General features: G+C 44.6%; 1 protein-coding gene across 2 annotated transcripts in view; it reads right to left on the bottom strand.

Moving 5' to 3' along the window:
* The window catches only part of LOC139388469 (RIMS-binding protein 2-like), a 91,641-nt gene extending 71,813 nt beyond the window's left edge, over positions 1 to 19,828 (bottom strand). The window contains exons 1-3 of one of the 2 annotated variants that reach the window (XM_071135143.1): positions 19,747 to 19,828; positions 19,461 to 19,603; positions 8,493 to 8,636 (exon numbers count right to left, since the gene is read on the bottom strand). In XM_071135143.1, the coding sequence (XP_070991244.1) occupies positions 8,493 to 8,636; positions 19,461 to 19,589 (273 nt within the window). In that variant the 5' untranslated portion in view covers positions 19,590 to 19,603; positions 19,747 to 19,828. Of the gene's footprint in view, positions 1 to 8,492; positions 8,637 to 17,870; positions 18,128 to 19,460; positions 19,604 to 19,746 lie in introns of those variants that run through there. The other variant, XM_071135144.1, reaches the window with a different exon arrangement.
* Between the last annotated feature and the right edge of the window lie 396 nt (positions 19,829 to 20,224).

The following is a 20,224-nucleotide window of genomic DNA, read 5'->3' as shown; positions in this document are numbered from 1 at the left end:
CATCCAAGGGCCAGCCGTGCTGCCCTGTTCTGAGCCAATTGCAATTTTCCTTTTTTTTGCAAAAGTCCTTTTTTGTGGCACCTGACCACATGACTGAACATTAGTCAAGGTGAGACAAAACTAGGGCCTGTAGGACCTGCGTTGTTGCAGAGATGCTTGTCCTTCTGGAAGGTTCTGGCTCAAAGTGGAGGAGAGATTGACTTCATCCCTACTTGTATTTATGAGATGTTTTGACATGTTGAATGCACAGACATGCTACAAGTGGTCTCTTCACAAGTCCAGAACAGACTGTGGGAGGCACACAGTACTACATAGAGCCATGACTACATTGATAAAATAAAACAGATAACAAAAACACCTTATGGAACAGCGGGGGACTGTGAAGCAACACAAACATTGGCACAGACATGCATGCACACACACACAATAACACACGCACTATACATCCACATGGCTTTAGTACTGTAGATATGTGGTAGTGGTGGAGTAGGGGCCTGAGGGCACACAGTGTGTTGTGAAATCTGTTAATGTATTGTAATGTTTTAAAATTGTACAAAACTGCTTAATTTCGCTGGACCCCAGGAAGAGTAGCTGCTGCTTTGGCAGCATCTAATGGGGATCTATAATAAATACAAATACAAACTGTGATCCATACTGAGATGGGCTGTCTGTCCCCACCCTGAGCGTTGATGATTCATCATGCAGAGGCCGTAGAGAAGCCAGATTTCGACATCGCATATAATGTAATAGTTCCATTTCACGCCATGCTGTTCATATAAATAATGTATTATCATTTCTGGTTTCTTGCTGTTATTTATCCCGGGAAAAGGGAAGTGGTTTTGGTTGGTAAATCCTGGTAAATCTTGGTAACCGGGTTCTCACCATTCAACCCTAGCGCACACACCTCACACCTGTATATCATATTGCCCTAATCAGTGGGTGCCCACTGCTGTTACAGCCTAAAATTACTTAAACTGTCTAGTGTTTCCAGATTTCTATCATTTACTTACAATATGAGTGAAATAGCTTTCCTTGCAAAAACAGTATAATTAAGTATGTTAAAAAGCAACTTTTCTGTGTTGGAATGGTGTGGGCATACCCCAACAACAGAATGGTGTGGGCATATATCGTTCATAAAAATATGAATGTGAGGAGACCGCTCATTGGCCAGCTCATCCTCGTCTAGACCATTGATTGGTCAGCTCATCCTCCCCATGAGCATTCTCATCGACGGGGCTGTAGTGGAGCAGGTTGAGAGCTTCAAATTCCTTGGTGTCCACATCAACAACAAACTAGATTGGTCCAAACACACCAAGACAGTCGTGAAGAGGGCACGACAAAGCCCATTCCCCCTCAGGAAAACCTGGTTCAGTCTGCTTTCCACCAGACACTGGGAGATGAATTCACCTTTCAGCAGGACAATAGCCTAAAACACAAGGCCAAATCTACACTGGAGATGCTTACAAAGAAAACAGTGAATGTTCCTGAGTGGCTGAGTTACAGTTTTGCTTAAATCTACTTGAAAATCTAAGGCAAGACCTGAAAATGTTTGCATAGGAAAGCTTGAAGAATTATGAAAATAAAAATGGGCAAATGTTGCACAAGCCAGGCATGGGAAGCTCTATGTAATACATTTTGAATTCAGGGTGTAACACAAAACGTGGAATAAGTCAAGGGGTATGAATATTTGCTGAAGGCACTGTATGGTGAGCAATATGTTTGGAACATCGAATCGCAATACATATCGTATTGCCACCAAAGTATCGTGACAATATCGTATCTTGAGGTCCCTGGCAATTCCCAGCCCTAGTTGGTAGGTAGTTATATATTTAAACTGACCTTTCAATTACTTAGCCTATGTGCCAGCAATGAGCTCTCTGCTCTGCCTCCAATTTGATTATGGGTTGGCTCAGTCTGTTCAGATCTGGATCAAGTCTGCTTTGATTAATGCAGACACAAACCTTGCTGCCCAGCTGAACTCAGTGCCCTGGCTGGCTACATCAATGATGAATATAAACGCTGGATTGCTGATGCAATGTATTGGCCATTGAGATGCTTTGAAGCCACTGGTCAGTCATATTGGCACTCCCCAGTAGGAGCAGTCTTCCATAGGAATAAATGGAATTCTACAGTATTTATTTATTATTTATTTATTTGTGAATTTTTACCCCTTTTTTGCCCCAATTTCATGGTATCCAATTGTTTTAGTAGCTACTATCTCGTCTCATCGCTACAACTCCCGTACGGGCTCGGGAGAGACAAAGGTTGAAAGTCATGCGTCCTACGATACACAACCCAACCAAGCCGCACTGCTTCTTAACACAGCGCGCATCCAACCCGGAAGCCGTGTCGGAGGAAACACCGTGCACCTGGCAACCTTGGTTAGCGTGCACTGTGTCCGGCCCGCCACAGGTGCGCGACGAGACAAGGATATCCCTACCGGCCAAGCCCTCCCTAACCCGGACGACGCTAGGCCAATTGTGCGTTACCCCACGGACCTCCCGGTCGCGGCCGGTTGCGACAGAGCCTGGGCGCGAACCCAGAGTCTAGGGTGGCACAGCTGACGCTGACGCGTCTAGGGTGGCACAGCTGGAATTCTACAGTATTTCAATTAAATTCTTCAAGGACATACAGTTCCAGTCAAGTTTGGACACACCTACTACTCATTCAAGGGTTTTTCTTTATTTTTACTATGTTCCAAATTGTAGAATAATAGTGAAGACATCAAAACAAGGAAATAACACATTTGGAATCATGTAGTAACCAAAAAAGTGTCAAACAAATCAAAATATAGTTTATATTTGAGATTCTTCAAAGTAACCACCCTTTGCCTTGATGAGAGCTTTGCACACTCTTGGCATTCTCTCAACGAGCTTCACCTAGATTGCTTTTCCAACATATGCTGAGCACTTGTTGGCTGCTTTTCCTTGATTCTGTGGTCATACTCATCCCAAACCATCTCAACTGGGTTGAGGTCAGGTGATTGTGGAGGCCAGGTCATCTGATGCAGCACTCCATCACTCTCCTTCTTGGTCAAATAGACCTTACATAGCCTGGATGTGTTGGGTCATTGTCCAGTTGAAAAACAAATTATAGTCCCACTAAGTGCAAACCAGATGGGATGGTGTATCGCTGCGGAATGCTGTGGTAGCCATGCTGGTTAAGTGTGCCTTGAATTCTAAATAAATCACAGACCGTGTCACCGCCAACGCACCTCCACACCATCGCACCTCCTCCACCATGCTTCACGGTGGGAACCACACATGCGGAGATCATCCATTCATCTACTCTGCATCTCCCAAAGACACAGCGGTTGGAGCCAAAAATGTCAAATTTGGACTCATCAGACCAAAGGACAGATTTACACCGGTCTAATGTCCATTGCTCATGTTTCTTGGCCCAAGTAAGTCTCTTCGTCTTATTGGTGTCCTTTAGTAGTGGTTTCTTTGCAGCAATTCGACCATGAAGGCCTGATTCACGCAGTCTCCTCTGAACAGTTGATGCTGAGATGTATATGTTACTTTAACTCTGTGAAGCATTTATTATTTTTATTATTTTATTTGTATTTATTTATTTATTTTATATTTATTTGGGCTACAGTGGTGTAAAGTACTTATTAAGTAAAAAATACTTTAAAGTACTACTTAAGTAGTTTTTGGGGGTATCTGTACTTTACATTTTTGGCAACTTTTACTTCACTATATTCCTAAAGAAAATAATGTACTTTTTACTCAATTTTCCAATTCACACATTTATCAAGAGAACATTACTAAACACAAATGCTCCATCAATAAAAAAACTAGAAATTTGTGCCGTCTGGTTTGTTAAATATAAGGAACTTGAAAAATGTTCTTTTTACTTTTGATAGTAAGTACATTTTAGCAATTCCATTTACTTTTTATACTTAAGTATATTGAAAACCAAATACTTTTAGTCTTTTACTCAAGTAGTATTTAACTGGGTAACTTCCACTTGAGTCATTTTCTATTATGGTATCTTTACTTTTACTCAGGTTGAGTACTTTTTCCAACACTGCTGGTAACTCTAATGAATTTATCCTCTGCAGCAGAGGTAACTCTGGGTCTTCGTTTCCTGTGGCGGTCCTCATGAGAGCCAGTTTCATCATAGCGATTTATGGTTTTTGCAACTGCACTTGAAGAATCTTTCAAAGTTCTTGAAATGTTCCAGATTGACTGACTTTCATGTCAATCATGTATTTTTAAAAAGTTGTGTATATATATATATATATATATATATATATATATATATGTTAAGCTCACATAATATAATTTAAAAGTATACATTAACGTGTATGTAATATAATACATGTGCTAAAACAAACCTAGACATGTATAAATGCATTTATATAGCTTCCCCCCAAAAAATTTAAATGGTGGGGGAGTGCCGAGATGGAGGCAAGGTGGCTTCAACACAGCGCACCATATTAGTCATCTAGCGTATATATAAATCCTTGGGCTACACCCAGAATGCATGGGACTTGTTAGAGGAGTGGTGGGGCTTGGTAAATAAAGTGGTGGGGGGTAAAGTAGGATCCAGACAGATTGTGCAAAGGATCTATTGCTTAATTAACCCAACATTTTATGGGTAACTTTCTGTTCCTTTCTGTCACCATACTGCTACTGTGTCTCTCATTGTGGAATAGAGGAATCTTGTCGGCCCTGTACATTTCCTCCCTCTATGAAGACAGGGCTGTACTTTTAGCGGTCTCCTGGAGAGGATAATGGATTTATGGAGGCTGCCTGAGAGATAGAGAGAGAAACAGCTAAAAGAGGTCTGCTCTGCCTGGGTCAAATTCAATTAGGGAGGATGGAGACCTCAGCCAAAGCAGACTGTGACGAAAATCTCTTTAGGAACCCTTCGTCAAAACAATATGAACTTCCTGGGGGTGAGTTTAATGGGATCTAATAGGATTGCAATGTACTGAATTTGAATGGAATATGTTAACCCTGTGATTTTGTCTTCATGCATTTGAATAACACACATTAGTGATGCAAATTATGACCCTGACGCTACACTGTCATTAGCCTTTATTGTTAATTCACCGTTGTTCCAGTGAGCGTCCACATTGTTCTTATCATGAGGACTATCATTGCAGGGGCTGTGCCCGGGGCTCGCACAGTGGAGGTGTTGCCATGGGGATGGTGTCCGGAAAGATGCCTTTTAGCGGGAGCCCTCCTTAAAGACACACAGAAGGTCATTTCTCACCCAGGGTCCACTCCTGCCATGCCCTGTCCAACACAGAGGGTCGCCAGGCAACAAGCAACAGGGCTTCAGCAGCCCTCTCTGTCACGAGATACACAAAAGTATGTGGACAACCCTTCAAATTAGTGGATTCAACTATTTCAGCCACACCCGTTGCTGACAGGTGTATAAAATTGAGCACACAGCTTTGCAATCTCCATAGACAAACATTGGCAGTAGATTGGCATTACTGAAGAGCTCAGTGACTTTCAAAGGGGCACCGTCATAGGATGTCACCTTTCCAACAAGTATGTTCGTCAAATTTCTGCCCTGCTAGAGCTACCCGGTCAACTGTAAGTTCAGTTATTATGAAGTGGAAACATCTAGGAGCAACAACAGCTCAGCCGCGAAGTGGGAGGTCACACAGAATGGGACCACCGAGTGCTAAAGCGTGTAAAAAATCACTAACTACCGAGTTCCAAACTGCCTCTGGAAGCAACGTCTGCACAATAACTGTTTCTCGGGAGCCATGCGCAATGCCAAGCGTCGACTGGAGTTGTGTAAAGCTTACCACCATTAGACTATGGAGCAGTGGAAACATGACTGATGACTCACGCTTCACCATCTGGCAGTCTGACGGATGAATCTGGGTTTGGCGGATGCCAGGAGAATGCTACCTGCCGCAATGCATAGCACAACTGTAAAGTTTGGTGGAGGAGGAATAATGGTCTGGGGCTGTTTTCATGGTTTGGGCTAGGCCCCTTAGTTCCAGTGAAGGGACATCTTAATGGTACAGCATATAATGACATTCTAGATGATTATGTGCTTCCAAATTTGTGGCAACAGTTTGGGGAAGGCCCTTTCCTATTTCAGCATGACAACGCCCCATGCGCAAAGCAAGGTCCATAAAGAATTGGTTTGTTGAGACTTGTGTGGAAGAACTTGACTGGCCTACACAGAGCCCTGACCTCAACCCCATCGAGCACCTTTGGAATGAATTGGAATGCCGACTGCGAGCCAGGCCTAATCGCCTAACATCAGTGCCCGGCCTCACTAATGCTCTTCCGGCTAAATGGAAGCAAGTCCCCTCAGTAATGTTCCAACATCTAGTGGAAAGCCTTCCCAGAAGAGTGGAGGCTGTTATAGCAGCAAAGGGAGGACCAACTCCATATTAATGCCCATGATTTTGGAAAGAGATGTTTAAGCAGGTGTCCACATGCTTTTGTATGTAGTGTATCACCATACTAGCAACCCAGACACTGTCACTATAACACATCCCCACACTGTCAACCCAGTCTCTGTCATAACTTAATCCCAATCTAGCAACCCAGTCTGCGTCATAACAAATCACCACAATGGCATAGATCCCAGTCACTGTCACAGTACACTACCAATCTGGCAAGCCAGTCAATGACATATAATATACCCAATCTGGCAACTGATTCCTAAGTGGCAAATATAACTCCTCACCTCTCTACCATGCTGGCTGATATGTGGTGAGCGTTCTGGCACGAAATGGTTACCGTGCATCACCCAAGTGGGTGCCACAATGGATCAGGTGAGCCCTTACTATGTAAAAAGCTTTGATTACCTCACTAGGTAGAAAGTTGCTATATAAATCTAATTAATATGTACATGCAACTGCCAAAATAAAGAAACACTTGAGTAAATGAGGGATACAAAGTATATTGAAAGCAGCAATTAACATCCCATTATGCTTAGGGTCATTTGGTATTTTATTAGGATCACCATTAGCTGTTGCAAAAGCAGCAGCTACTCTTCCTGGGGTCCACACAAAACATGAAACCTGACATAATACAGAACATTAATAGAAAAGAACAGCTCAAGGACAGAACTACATTTTTTTAAAAGGCACACGTAGCCTACATATTAATACATACACACAAACTATATAGGTCAAATAAGAGGCGTTGTGCCGTGAGATGTTGCTTCATCTGTTTTTCGAAACCAGGTTTGTTGTTCATTTGAGCAATATGAGATGGAACGGAGTTCCATGCAATAATAGCTCTATATAATACGGTTCGCGTTCTTGAATATGCATCCATACATATTAGGGTCAGGTATAAAACGCCCAGTTGCCCATTATTTTGGCTAACATGGCTAGAAGAATAAATCTCAGTAAATCTCAATTGGAAAGAGGGGTCTCAAAAGAGGATAGGGGATTTAAAGGGTGCATGTGCCAAGGCACATTGAAGCTGTTCTGGCAGTTCATGGGGGCCCAACTCCCTATTAAGTTTTTCCTTTATTTTGGCAGTTACCTGTATACAATCCAGCATGTCATAACACATAGAAAACCAGTCGCTGTCACTTTAACACATCCCCACTCTAACAACCCAGCCTCTGGTGACTCATCATCCATTACATTTCACACAGCTGGAACAGGAAAGCATTACTCCTGCACAAGGACCATGGAGTTACGAAATGAAACGTGCACACAACAATGTGGATGTGTTAACAGGTTATGCACATACACTCCTAACACATACACATATGCATACAGTGCATACACAATAGTGAACCACATTAAATTACCATGAGAGCATTAAGATACTGGACAGACGTGACAGCTGATCATCAAGTCATATGGATGCCAGAAAGCATGTTCCGGGATTTAGGCCTAAGCGTGTTGGCCAATGACAAGCCAATATTGTGTGTACAAGTAAGTACCCATCTCTGCCATAACCACCTCACATCTCCATTGGGTGAAATTGATTTGGAACAAGTGAGGCTTGCAACAGCAAGCAGCCATTACGGTCTGTCAGTTTCCCTTTACCAATCTGTCCCTATCGTGCTAGTGGGCCTGTTGCCAGGGCAATGGCTTTTGCACCTTCACCCATGGGACCAGGGTGAGCCCCAGAGGACTTCCTCCCCTTCCCCTGTTCTCCTCTGATCTTCTCTTCTCTTCACCTCCATATCTTACACACTAACCTGACTGCACAATACACAGTGGCACGACAAACCGCACAACATCTGCTATGCATGAGAGCTTGCCATAAAGGAACAAAACATAAACTCGCTAGTCTATACATTAGACATACTCTGAGCACAAATATTGTGATAAAAATAAATGCAGTAAAGAGTATGATAAATCACTGCCTTGAAGGCCCAAACTGAGGGTAATCGGGATAGATGGAGACTGATCAAAAACACAGATATGGTGTAATATGCTATACTCTGGAGAATAGATGGCCCATAACAAAACACCTTTTAGTGATTGAGCGCTGTCTGGGCTAGTTGTGTGGAGGAGAGATGAGAAAGTCCAGACTCACCAGTGTTCTGTACTGCTGTTTCTCCTGGCGAAGGGTAGCCACCTCAAGCTTTAGGGCTCGGTTTCTATCCTCCAGAAGGCGGAAGAGGCTGACGTTGTGGGATGAAAGAACTGTGGAGTGCAGGGGAGTAACCTCATGTCTCAGCTGCAAGAGAAGGAGGGAAAGATATACGCTAGCCAGCAGTCTTATCCTGAATCTCCATGCAGGCTTTTGAAAGAGGAAGCTGAATAGGCTTGGGTCTGGTCAGTATTTGAATGGGAGACAACCTGGGGGGAAAAAACAGGGTGGGGTGTTCTAGATTTAGAGGGCCACTAATACAGAGTGACAAACTCCTCCATCTGGTCTAAGGAGACCCCATTGCCAAAGAACAGTGATGGGGACACTGCCCTGCAAAGGGTGCCATCCCTTAAACCAAGGACATAATAAATGCCATACCCCAAATGAACGTTTTTAGCATCCCCCAGTGCTACAGTGCACATTATTTCTGTAAGACAACTGTACAGGAAGACATAGGAGATGAGATGATTTCATAATTGCCAGTCTCACATGATGACATGTGTGCCCAGGCATAGGTCCTCCCCAGGAACTGTCATACAGCAGGTAGGGGACAGGGTTGTGGCTGTGACTGCATGGAACTAGGGATCCAGGGCCAGATTGACGGGACAGCTGACTCAAGGGAACACTAATGCTGCCTCTGTCCCTGTCTGCTGAAATTAGCCACGCTCCAGTGGACACGTCTCCCCCATGACTCTAAACACTCCATCCCCTCAGGGTGGGAGGGAGGTGTGTGTGTGTGTGTGTGTGTGTGTGTGTGTGTTTGTGTGTGTGTGTGTGTGTGTGTGTGTGTTAATGGTAGTTGATGAGCAAACAGATATATCCCTCAGACCCGTTCACCCCACACACAGCTCTGTGGAAGGAAAAAGGGAGAGGGCCGGCCGGGCCGAAAAGACATCCAGGCCTCTCACAAAGCATTATGGGGGAATGATATAGGGCTGAAAGTTGGTCAGCTGCAGTTTGAAATCCCTAGTGAGGTGTAGTGCTCCTGTTGAGCCCCTAAGCGAGGCACTTAGCCGGCTCAGGCACTCCAATATCTAGAGATATAAAAAGCAACGTATCCACCTAGACAAAAGCAACCTGTAGAGCACTACTTTGAAAGCCTCCCTGTACGATGTAATGGCTCTGTCTTCCTTTTCTGTTTCATGCCCACTCTTCTGTGATACATCTTTCTCTTTGAAATGTTTAATGACCATAGTGTATAATGAGAACAATGTGTCTGAAAGACAAGCTTGTCAGAATATCCATTTAGTCTCTCTAAAAGCTTTTCAGATGAATAGCTTTGGTCCCTCAGTGACCTCTGATCAGAAGGTCTTCCAACCACATGAACCAAGTCACGAAAACACCAAGAGCCAAGACCACAGGTATGTGTTTTATTTGGGCTATTTGTTATTTAATTCCTAGGATATGAATGTGTTTGGGATCTTAAACTGAACCATCCAGGGGAGGATTTCCTAATCCTGACATACACACACGCTGCTGTGCAAATCACTAACACTTACCATTGGAAGACTGTTTGTCAACCATCCAGCTGGTACCCACACACAACAGCCCCTCTGACAGATAGACCAACAGCCAACCAACACCAACCAGGAAACCAGGCAGGAAGCCAGCCAGACAAACCTGCGGATAAGCCAACCAGCCTATATAGCAGAAAAGTGGCAGATGGACACATACGCGAGACATCTGATTCACAAGCCATTAAGACCAGAGAGAGGGTCGTTCCATGTCTTTTCAGCAAGCCATGACGCCCCCAATCTCAGATTGTTCTGAAATTGTTTCTGTAGTTATAAACGAAGAAGATTAACATTCAAGCAACATTATTTTGTTGCAATGTATTTGATCTCTGAGAAATTAAGCTAATTGACTGCACTGAAATTGGCCACTTTAAATGATAGGATTCAAATATTCAATAAATATTGTACATAACATCTGATTTGGACTCCCGAAATTCTAACAATGAGTAAGATATAAGGATTCCAAAGAAAGCCACCCACGGACCCAATTCTGTCACCCCCAGCCTCGAACTCAGGCCCTGTGTGTAGATAACTGCCCATCTATCGCCATGTACCTGTTGTTGTTGTCTTAGCTGTTTACCCGTTGTTGTCTCACCAGTTGTTGTCTTAGCTCTCCCAATCAACACCTGTGATTGCTTTATGCCTATCTCTAATGTCAATATACCTTGTATACTGTTGTTTAGGGTAGCTCTCATTGTTTTATTTTACTGCTGAGCCCCGAGTCCTGCTCAACATGCCTCAGATAGCCCCCTTGTCCCACCCCCCACACATGCGGAGACCACACCTAGCTTAACTGGTGCCTCCAGAGATGCAACCCCTCTCATCATCACACAAACCCTAGATTTACCCCCACTGTACTAGGACCCTACCATACCCTTGTCTGTACACTATGCCCTGAATCTATCCTACAACGCCCAGAAATCTGCTCCTTTAAATCTATGTTCCCAAAGCACTAAACGATCAGTTCATTAGCCTTTAGCCATACCCTCATCCTACTCCTCCTCTGTTCCTCTGGTGATGTAGAGGTTAACCCAGGCCCTGTGTGTCCCCAGGCACTCTCATTTGTTGACTTCTGCAACCGTAAAAGCCTTGGGTTCATACATGTTAACATCATGTATCGCAAAATTTGCTTTACTGCTTTAGCACACTCCGCAAACCCTGATATCCTAGATGTGCCTAAATCCTGGCCTAGGAAGGCCACCAAAATTTCTGATATTTCCATCCCCAATTACAACATTTCCGTCAAGACAGAACTGCTAAAGGGGGCGGAATTGCAATCTACTGTAGAGATTGCCTGCAGAGTTCTGTCATACTATCCAGGTCGATGCCCAAACAGTTCGAGCTTCTACTTTTAAAGATCCATCTCTCCAGAAATAAGTCCCTCACAATTTCCGCTTGTTATAGACCCCCCTCAGCTCCCAGCTGTGCCCCCCATCTATCGTCAGAGTTCGTACTGCTAGGTGACCTAAATTGGGATATGCTTAACACCCCGGACGTACTACAATCTAAACTAGATGAACTCAATCTCACACAAACTATCAAGGAACCTACTAGGTACAACCCCAAATCCGTAAACATGGGCACCCTCATAGATATCATCCTGACCTACTTGCCCTCTAAATACACCTCTGCTGTTTTCAACCAAGATCTCAGCGATCACTGCCTCATTGCCTGCCTCCGTGGTCAAACGGCCAACCCTCATCACTATCAAACGCTCCCTAAAACACTTCTAATCAACCTGGCCCGGTTATCCTGGAAGGATATTGACCTCATCCCATCAGTAGAGGATGCCTGGTTATTCTTTAAAAGTGCTTTCCTCACAATCTTAAATAAGCAAGCCCCTTTCAAAAAATGTAGAACTAAGAACAGATATAGCCCTTGGTTCACTACAGATTTGACATCCCTTGACCAGCACAAAAACACCCTGTGTCGTTAGTCCCCGCGAAATGCAACCTTTCAGGGAAGTCAGGAACCAATACACACAGTCAGTTAGGAAAGCAAAGATTTTTCAAACAGAAAGTTGCATCCTGCAGCGCTAATTCCAAAAAGTTTTGGGACACCGTAAAGTCCATGGAGAATAAGAGTACCTCCTCCCAGCTGCCCACTGCACTGAGACTTGGAAACACTGTCACCAATGATAAATACCCGATAATCAAGAATTTCAATAAGCATTTCTCTACGGCTGGCCATGCTTTTCACCTGGCTACCCCAACCCCAGCCAATAGCTCTGCACCCCCCGAAGCAACTGGCCCAAGCCAATTCTCCGCTATGCAATCTGGTTTCCATGCTGGTGACCTCAGCGACACACAAGGTCCTAAACAATATCATCACCGCCATCGATAAAAGACAGTACTGTGCAGCCATCTTCATCGACCTGGCCAAGGCTTTCGACTCTGTCAATCACTGTATTCTTATCGGCAGACTCAACAGCCTTGGTTTCTCTAATGACTGCCTCGCCTGGTTCACTAACTACTCCTCAGACAGAGTTCAGTGTGTCAAATGGGAAGGCCTGTTGTCCGGCAGTCTCTCTGGGGCTGCCACAGTGTTCAATTCTTGGGCCGACTCTTCTCTGTATATATCAATGACGTCGCACTTGCTGCGGGTGATTCTTTGATCCACCTCTACGCAGACGACACCATTCTGTATACATCTGGCCCTTCTTTGGACACTGTGTTAACAAACCTCCAAACAAGCTTCAGCGCCATACAACACTCCTTCAGTGGCCTCCAATTGCTCTTAAATGCTAGTAAAATAAATGCATGCTCTTCAACCGATAGCTGCCCGCACCTGCCCGCCCGACTAGCATCACTACTCTGGACGGTTCTGAATATGTGGACATCTATGTATACCTAGGTGTCTGGCTAGACTGTAAACTCTCCTTCCAGACTCACATTAAGCATCTCCAATCCAAAGTTAAATCTAGAATCGACTTCCTATTTCGCAAACAAAGCATCCTTCACTCATGCTGCCAAACATACCCTCGTAAAACTGACTATCCTACCGATCCTTGACTTTGGCGATGTCATTTACAAAATAGCCTCCAACACTCTACTCAGCAAATTGGATTCAGTCTATCACAGTGACATCTGTTTTGTCACCAAAGCCCCATATACTACCCACCACTGCGACCTGAATTCTCTTGTTGGCTGGTCCTCGCTACATATTCGTCGCCAAACCCACTGGCTTCAGATCATCTATAAGTCTTTGCTAGGCAAAGCTCTGCCTTATCTCAGCTCACTGGTCACCATAGTAACACCCATCCATAGCACGCACTCCAGCAGGTATATTTCACTGGTCATCCCCAAAGCTAACACTTTTTTGGCCGCCTTTCTTTCCAGTTCTCTGCTGCCAATGTCTGGAACGAATTGCAAAAATCACTGAAGTTGGAGACATATCTCCCTCACTAACTTTAAGCGTCAGCTGTCAGAGCAGTTTACCGATCATTGCAGCTGTGCACAGTTCATCTGTAAATAGCCCATCCAACCAACTACCTACCTCATCCCCATATTTGTTTTTCTGCTCTTTTGCAAACCAGTATTTCTACTTGCACATCCTCATCCGCAGCTATATCACTCCAGTGTAAATTGCTCAATTGTAATTACTTCACCACTATGGCCTATTTATTGCCTTACCTCCTTACTTAATTTGCATACACTGTATACATATTTTTCTATTGTGTTATTGACTTGTTTGTTTATCCCATGTGTAACTCTGTGTTGTTGTTTTTGTCGCACTGCTTTGCTTTATCTTGGCCAGGTCGCAGTTGTAAATGAGAACTTATTCTCGACTGGCCTACCTGGTTAAATAAAGGTGAAATAAAAATTAAATAAAAATGTTTTTTCCCCTGTTCAGAGAAATGTGTAATTTAAGTTGTTATGTTTAGGTCCCATCCTACATCCTGATATGACCAGATTCTGACCAAAGATGGTGCTGTACCTGCTATTAGGTATGATTTTGTTTATTCCCCACCCCCCCACCCTAAATGTTATAGGGATAGTTCACCCAAATTACAAAATTATATATTGATTTCCTTACCTTGTAAGCAGTCTATGGACAAGGTACAACAGCACCCCATGCTTTGATTTAGTTTACCTGGACACTGTTTCAAATGTATGTCTATATAAGTATGTTCACGCTTCATATCCAAATCCTCTCAGGTAACATGCACAATCCATTTTTAAATACTTTGGGATGATTTGAACATTAAGTGTAACAATGCAAATATAGGTACCATTAACTTGCATTGGATTTGTGCCACAAATGCTAAAGAAGTTTGAGGCAGTGGACAACAAAACCAAAGCAGGGGTTGCTATCAAACCTTGTCCATAGACTGCATACAGGATAAGGAAACCAATATGTCATACACCCAATCAGAAAATCAGCCAGCCAGGCTGGAAGAAACAGGCTTCAAAGACCATTCAGATAGCCAGATATTCTAACCATGATTTTTAGCTAGCAGTGAATGTAGCCAGATGCTTTGACACAACGCCAGGCAGCCATTCTACCACTAGCCCAACTACTTCAGAGAGATAACTAGTCTACCAATTAGCCCAAATATTATTGGAAGTCTCTCAACATCCCTATGAGAAGCTAGAAGCCTGAACTATTCTGTCCATCACGCAGAGGTTGATTTTGGAGGAACTAAAGTGCTATCAAGGCATTCATGAATCTGATTGTGTCCCAAACGGCACCCTATTCCAAATATTGCACTACTTTTGACTAGAGCCCAAGTAGTGCAGTATATCGGGATAAGGGTATCATTTGGGACATAGCCTGTGATGGTTGTAATGAAGTGAAACCCAGCGAAAGCCAACCTCAGCGCAGATGGACTGGAATGGAGTGAGTTGGAAAAAACCTGAGGTCTGTTAGCCGCAACATCCAATGTGCTAAATGTCAACCTCAATAACGCCACCTTTAGCACCCACTGTGACCTTGACACACTACTATACTAACACAGCCTGTGGGGGCGTTCTCTCTCTCACTCTCTATCCATTTCTTATCTTTTGAAAGCAATACCAACTAGTCACATGCTACCACACACAGATATTCACTCCGAGTCATCACACACTCAATGGCTTCGTCCACAAAAATTATATTTTTACCTGGTCAAATCTGCTCAGGTATATTCAACTCTGCTTTACCTACCCAGTTCCACCCATCCTACCTCCCATGAGGAAGCCTCACCCAGCCTATACTCTTCCCACTCCCTCACAGCCCATGCCAATTCCTGCTGGCACCAGCCAACCCAGTTAAATGGCATATGGCACTGGCAAACTCCACACTGCCTTGCCCTGCCATGGCTAGCTCCATTTAGCCCTAGACAGAAGCACAAAAGCCTGCACGGTCCTACAGACTAACATGTTTAGACCCATGCATGTAGCCTAGCCAAGCTCTCCACAGGCCTTCCCAGCTCCATGGCGCCATGGCCCTGTCTAATGTAGCTACTCAGCCTGGCCCAGCCTAGGCTAGAGTGTTTCCGCTGCAGTCCCAGCCATAGCAGTTTTCATAACAGCAGAGTAGAGCTGAGGAGGGGCTCACAGCAGACACGTCGCTCTCTCGGCAACACAGAAGTATCGCCCACGCAAACAAGTCAATGGGCAACCGTGTACAAATCACAAACACACACACGTAAGCGTGCTAGCACACACACACCTGGTTAGTCGTGATATATTCCTCTTCAGTGGATTGAAGAGGGAAGTCACGGATAACATCTGGTTTATGATGCAAGTGCAACTATGTACATAGTCAATGAACACTGGTCACTTGAATAATGTTTACATACTGTTTTACCCAGTTTATATGTATATACAGTATTCTAGTCAAGGCTAATCCTATATAACTACTGCTGCACAGAACCTTTCTATTCATATACTGGCCATACTGTCTTCACACGCCATTATAAACACTACATGACCAAAAGTATGTGGACACCTGCTTGTCAAACATCTAATTCCAAAATCATGGGCATTAATATGGAGTTGGTTCCCCCTTTGCTGCTATAACAGCCTCCACAATTTCTAGAAAGGCTTTCCACTAGATGTTGGAACATTGCTGGAAGAGCATTAGTGAGGTCGGGCCCTGATGTTGGGCGATTAGGCCTGGCTCTCAGTCTGCGTTCCAATTCATTTCAAAGGTGTTCGATAGGGTTGAGATCAGGGCTCTGTGCAGGCCAGTCGAGTTCTTCCACACCGATCTCGACAAACAATTTCTGTATGGACCTCGCTTTGTTCACGGAGGCATTGTCATGCTGAAACGGGAAAGGGCCATCTTCCCCAAACTGTTTCCACAAAGTTAGAAGCACTGATCTTTCTAGAATTTCATTGTAGGTTGTAGCGTTAAGATTTCCCTTCACTGGAACTAAGGGGCCTAGCTCGAATGATGAAAAACGGCCCCAGACCATTATTCCTCCTCCAAACTTTTTTTATTGTTGTATTTTACCCCCTTTTTCTCCCTAATTTCATGATATCCAATTGCGATCTTGTCTCATCGCTGCTCGGGAGAGACTAAGATCAAGTCATGCGTCCCCCAAAATATGATCCACCAAACCGCGGTTCTTAACACCTGCCCACTTAACCCAAAAGCCAGCCGCACCAATGTGTCTGAGGAAACACCGTTCGACTGACAACTGCTAGAGCGCGATGAGCCAAGTAAACGCTGGGTCAATTGTATGCCGCCCTATGGGACTCCCGGGTATGGCCAGTTGTGACACAATCTGGGATCGAACCCGGGTCTGTAGTGATGCCTCAAGCACTCTGGAGGCCTCCACCAAACTTTAGAGTTGGCACTATGCATTCAGGCAGGTAGCGTTCTTCTGGCATCTGCCAAACCCAGATTCATCCGTCGGACTGCCAGATGGTGAAGCGTGACTCATCACTCGAGAGAAAGCATTTCCACTGCTTCAGAGTCCAATGACAGCAAGCTTTACACCGCTCCAGCCGACACTTGGCATTGCGCATGGTGATCTTAGGCTTGTGTGCGGCTGCTCAGCCATGGAAACCCATTTCATGAAGCTCCCTACGAACAGTTCTTGTGCCGACGTTGCTTCCAGAGGAAGTTTGGAACTCGGTAGTGAGTGTTGCAACTGACGACAGACAATTTTTATGCGCTGGGCGCTTCTGCACTCGGCGGTCCCGTTCTGTGTGCTTGTGTTGCCTACCACTTCGCGGCTGAGCCGTTGTTGCTCCTAGATGTTTCCACTTCACACTAACAGCACTTACAGTTGACCGGGGCAGAAATTTGACTAGCTGACTTGTTGGAAAGGTGGCATCCTATGACGGTGCCACGTTGAAAGTCACTGAGCTCTTCAGTAACACCATTCTACTGCCAATGGTTGTCTATGGAGATTGCATGGCTGTGTGTTCAATTTTATACACCTGTCAGCAACGGGTGTGGCTGAAATAGCCGAATTCCCTAATTTGAAGGGGTGTCCACATATTTATTTGTGTACAGTGTACATACTGTATATATTTATATTCCGGACTCTGACATTACCCGTGCTGATATTTCTTAGTTCATTTATTTTTCAGATTTGTGTGTATTGTTTTATACTGTTATGTATAAATGCACTGTTGGAGTTAGAAACATAAGCATTTCCCTGTGCCTGCGATAAAATCTGCAAAATATGTGACCAATACATTTTGATTCTGATTTGTGTGTGTGCGTGTGTGTGTAGTGTAACCAAGCATGTATATGCCTATGCTTTTTCAGAAATGTGTATGCTGCATTTTGCTAAGGAATATGGCAATAACAATTCCCGCTGAGACAGTGGCACAACACTAGTGGTGCAGAGGGTAAAAAAGCTCCATACCTCAAAGGCAGTTCCCCCTTTGTGTCAAAACGACTGTATCCTCCCTCTCATCACCGGCTGGCAGGGCTGACACCCCAGTGGTGTGTGTGTGTGCCTACGAGTGTGTGCAGCGTGAGCGTTCCGCAGACTTAATGGTTGGTCCAGTCTGCAGCTTGTAGCCGAACGGAGAGCCAAAAGACAGACAGTGAGAGAGCCTCTCAGCCCTCTCAGAGGAAAACTCAAGCAACAACACACCCTCCGAGAGTCAGATACACACTAGTGCTCTCTAACACACACACCATTTCTGTCACTTGCTTATGTTCCCGCTCTCTCTCGCGCTCTCTCCTCCTTAGTAGCTCTCTCAGGTTCTCTACCACGACACTCACTATCTCCCTCCCTCCCTCCCTCACCTACTCTACTTCTCCATCTCTCTTTCTCTCGCTCCCTTCCCTCTCTCACAGATGCACGCACATGCTCAGTGCAGTCCACATCCCTCCTCTTCATCCCAGTCACAAGAATTCACAGACACAAACCCACTGAAGTGTGTGAGCATTCATATCATTGGCCTGTGTAAATGATTGCATCATGGATGAGCGTTTCCTTTACACGCATCTCCTACCTGCAGCCGTCCCTGAGCAGCCCTCACACCCGTCTCGCTCTCACCATCTCTCTCTCTCTTTCTAAAACAGAGAAATGCATGACCTGAGCCCACTGCGTCAATGGATTCCTCCCCTGGTACACATAACCTTGCTCAATGCTCCTTTTTCCATCCTCTTAGCCATGATTCATCATCCTTTCTCCCCTCCCATTCAAACACTGACATAAATCCCTCACTTTTTAATCTCGATTCCTTTATGCATTTATTTCTTAACTGCTACGTAACCTCTAAAAGACACTTATACTAAAGTACTGGAGGACAAGGACCAATGGAAAAAACAAAACCCCCAGGACAGACCAATCAAAACGAACTGTCACATTGACAGACCAATAAGCATCAGTGCCCTCTCAGCCCTCCCCAATCCCAGATCATACCTCTAAAAGCAGTGGTGTTTTTAGGGAGATTACAAAATAACAGCTGCAGGTATTGGTTAGCAGATCTCTATGTACAGGGATGGAGAGGGAGAGGAAAAAACTCAATCTCCTCCATTATGTTGCCTAGCAACACCAACTGCTTTGAGTGTACACACTATCTCCCTCTCTCGCTCTTTCTCTCTGTCCTTAGATACAGTTCTTTATAAGCCAGTTGGTTTTCAGGCACAATGCAAAACCTAGGTGGGATTGGACAGCCAAAATCCAACCACTCCCTTCAAAATGTAAATGAGTCTGAGGAAGCAAGGTGCCATTTGACAAGACATTCTGGCCACACCCACTAAAGATGCTAATAACACGTCAACATGGATTTCACCCTTTTTCTTCCTCTGATTGGTGAATCCAGACACTGCTTTTTACCATAGAGTCATTGGTGTTTTCAGAGAACTATGCTGTCCTCTCCTGGACACATTGACAATTGATTTATAGTACAACATATGAACAGATGGACCTTTAACAAGGATATGCATACAAAAGCAAGGTCAGAAGGCCAAAAGTGAGCTCACGTGGGTGGAACCTTACCTTCCCTTGGACCTGCAGGTGATGGGAGTTCCTGGCAGCGATGATTGACAGCTGTCTCTGGATCCACAGCAGCTCTGAGTGAGACTGTCTCAGAAGCTCCTCAATGTCACTTGACCTGTGACCTCGCATGATGTCCTGGCAGTCTGGCACACACACACATCGTAAATCACAAAGAGACACAGAGATGGATGCTGTAAAAAAAAAAAAACGCGCAGGCACACTACAAATTTAGACTTTGTGTATTTAAAAACATACTCATGCTCACACATATGCACACTGTACTCACATTACAAACACAATACGGCTTCATCCCTGGATTAGGTGTAAATCCAATGACCTGGTGCTCAAGCCTTTCACCTCCCTGTAACATAGATACCTGTCCATAGTTTACCAGTGCTGCTGCCATGCATCCAGAGTTCCCTGGCTATCCCCACAACAGGCCGCTTCTGCTGCTCGCTGCGCCCACTCATTGACTGACTGATGGTGTATGCGTGTGTGTGTGTGTGTGTGTGTGTGTGTGTGTGTGTGTACAGAGACAGAGGCAGGCTGGGATTATTAATGTGTTCTCCAGTCCGTTACATAAGAGGGAGCAGGGGGATTATTGTATCACAGCACTACAATGACAGGAGGAGCCGCTGGAGCCAGGTCAGCTTTTATCAGCCACAACTAAATCTTCCTCTCCATACCTCCACTCTGCACCTGTCCTCCTCCTTCCATCCACTCACTGTCATTAGCCATCACAAACACAATTGTATGGTGACTGA

This window comes from Oncorhynchus clarkii, chromosome 29 (assembly GCF_045791955.1).
Source record: "Oncorhynchus clarkii lewisi isolate Uvic-CL-2024 chromosome 29, UVic_Ocla_1.0, whole genome shotgun sequence".
Lineage (NCBI taxonomy): Eukaryota > Metazoa > Chordata > Actinopteri > Salmoniformes > Salmonidae > Oncorhynchus > Oncorhynchus clarkii.
Note: the sequence above shows the minus strand (reverse complement) of the source record. Positions and strands in the feature narration are given on the sequence as shown.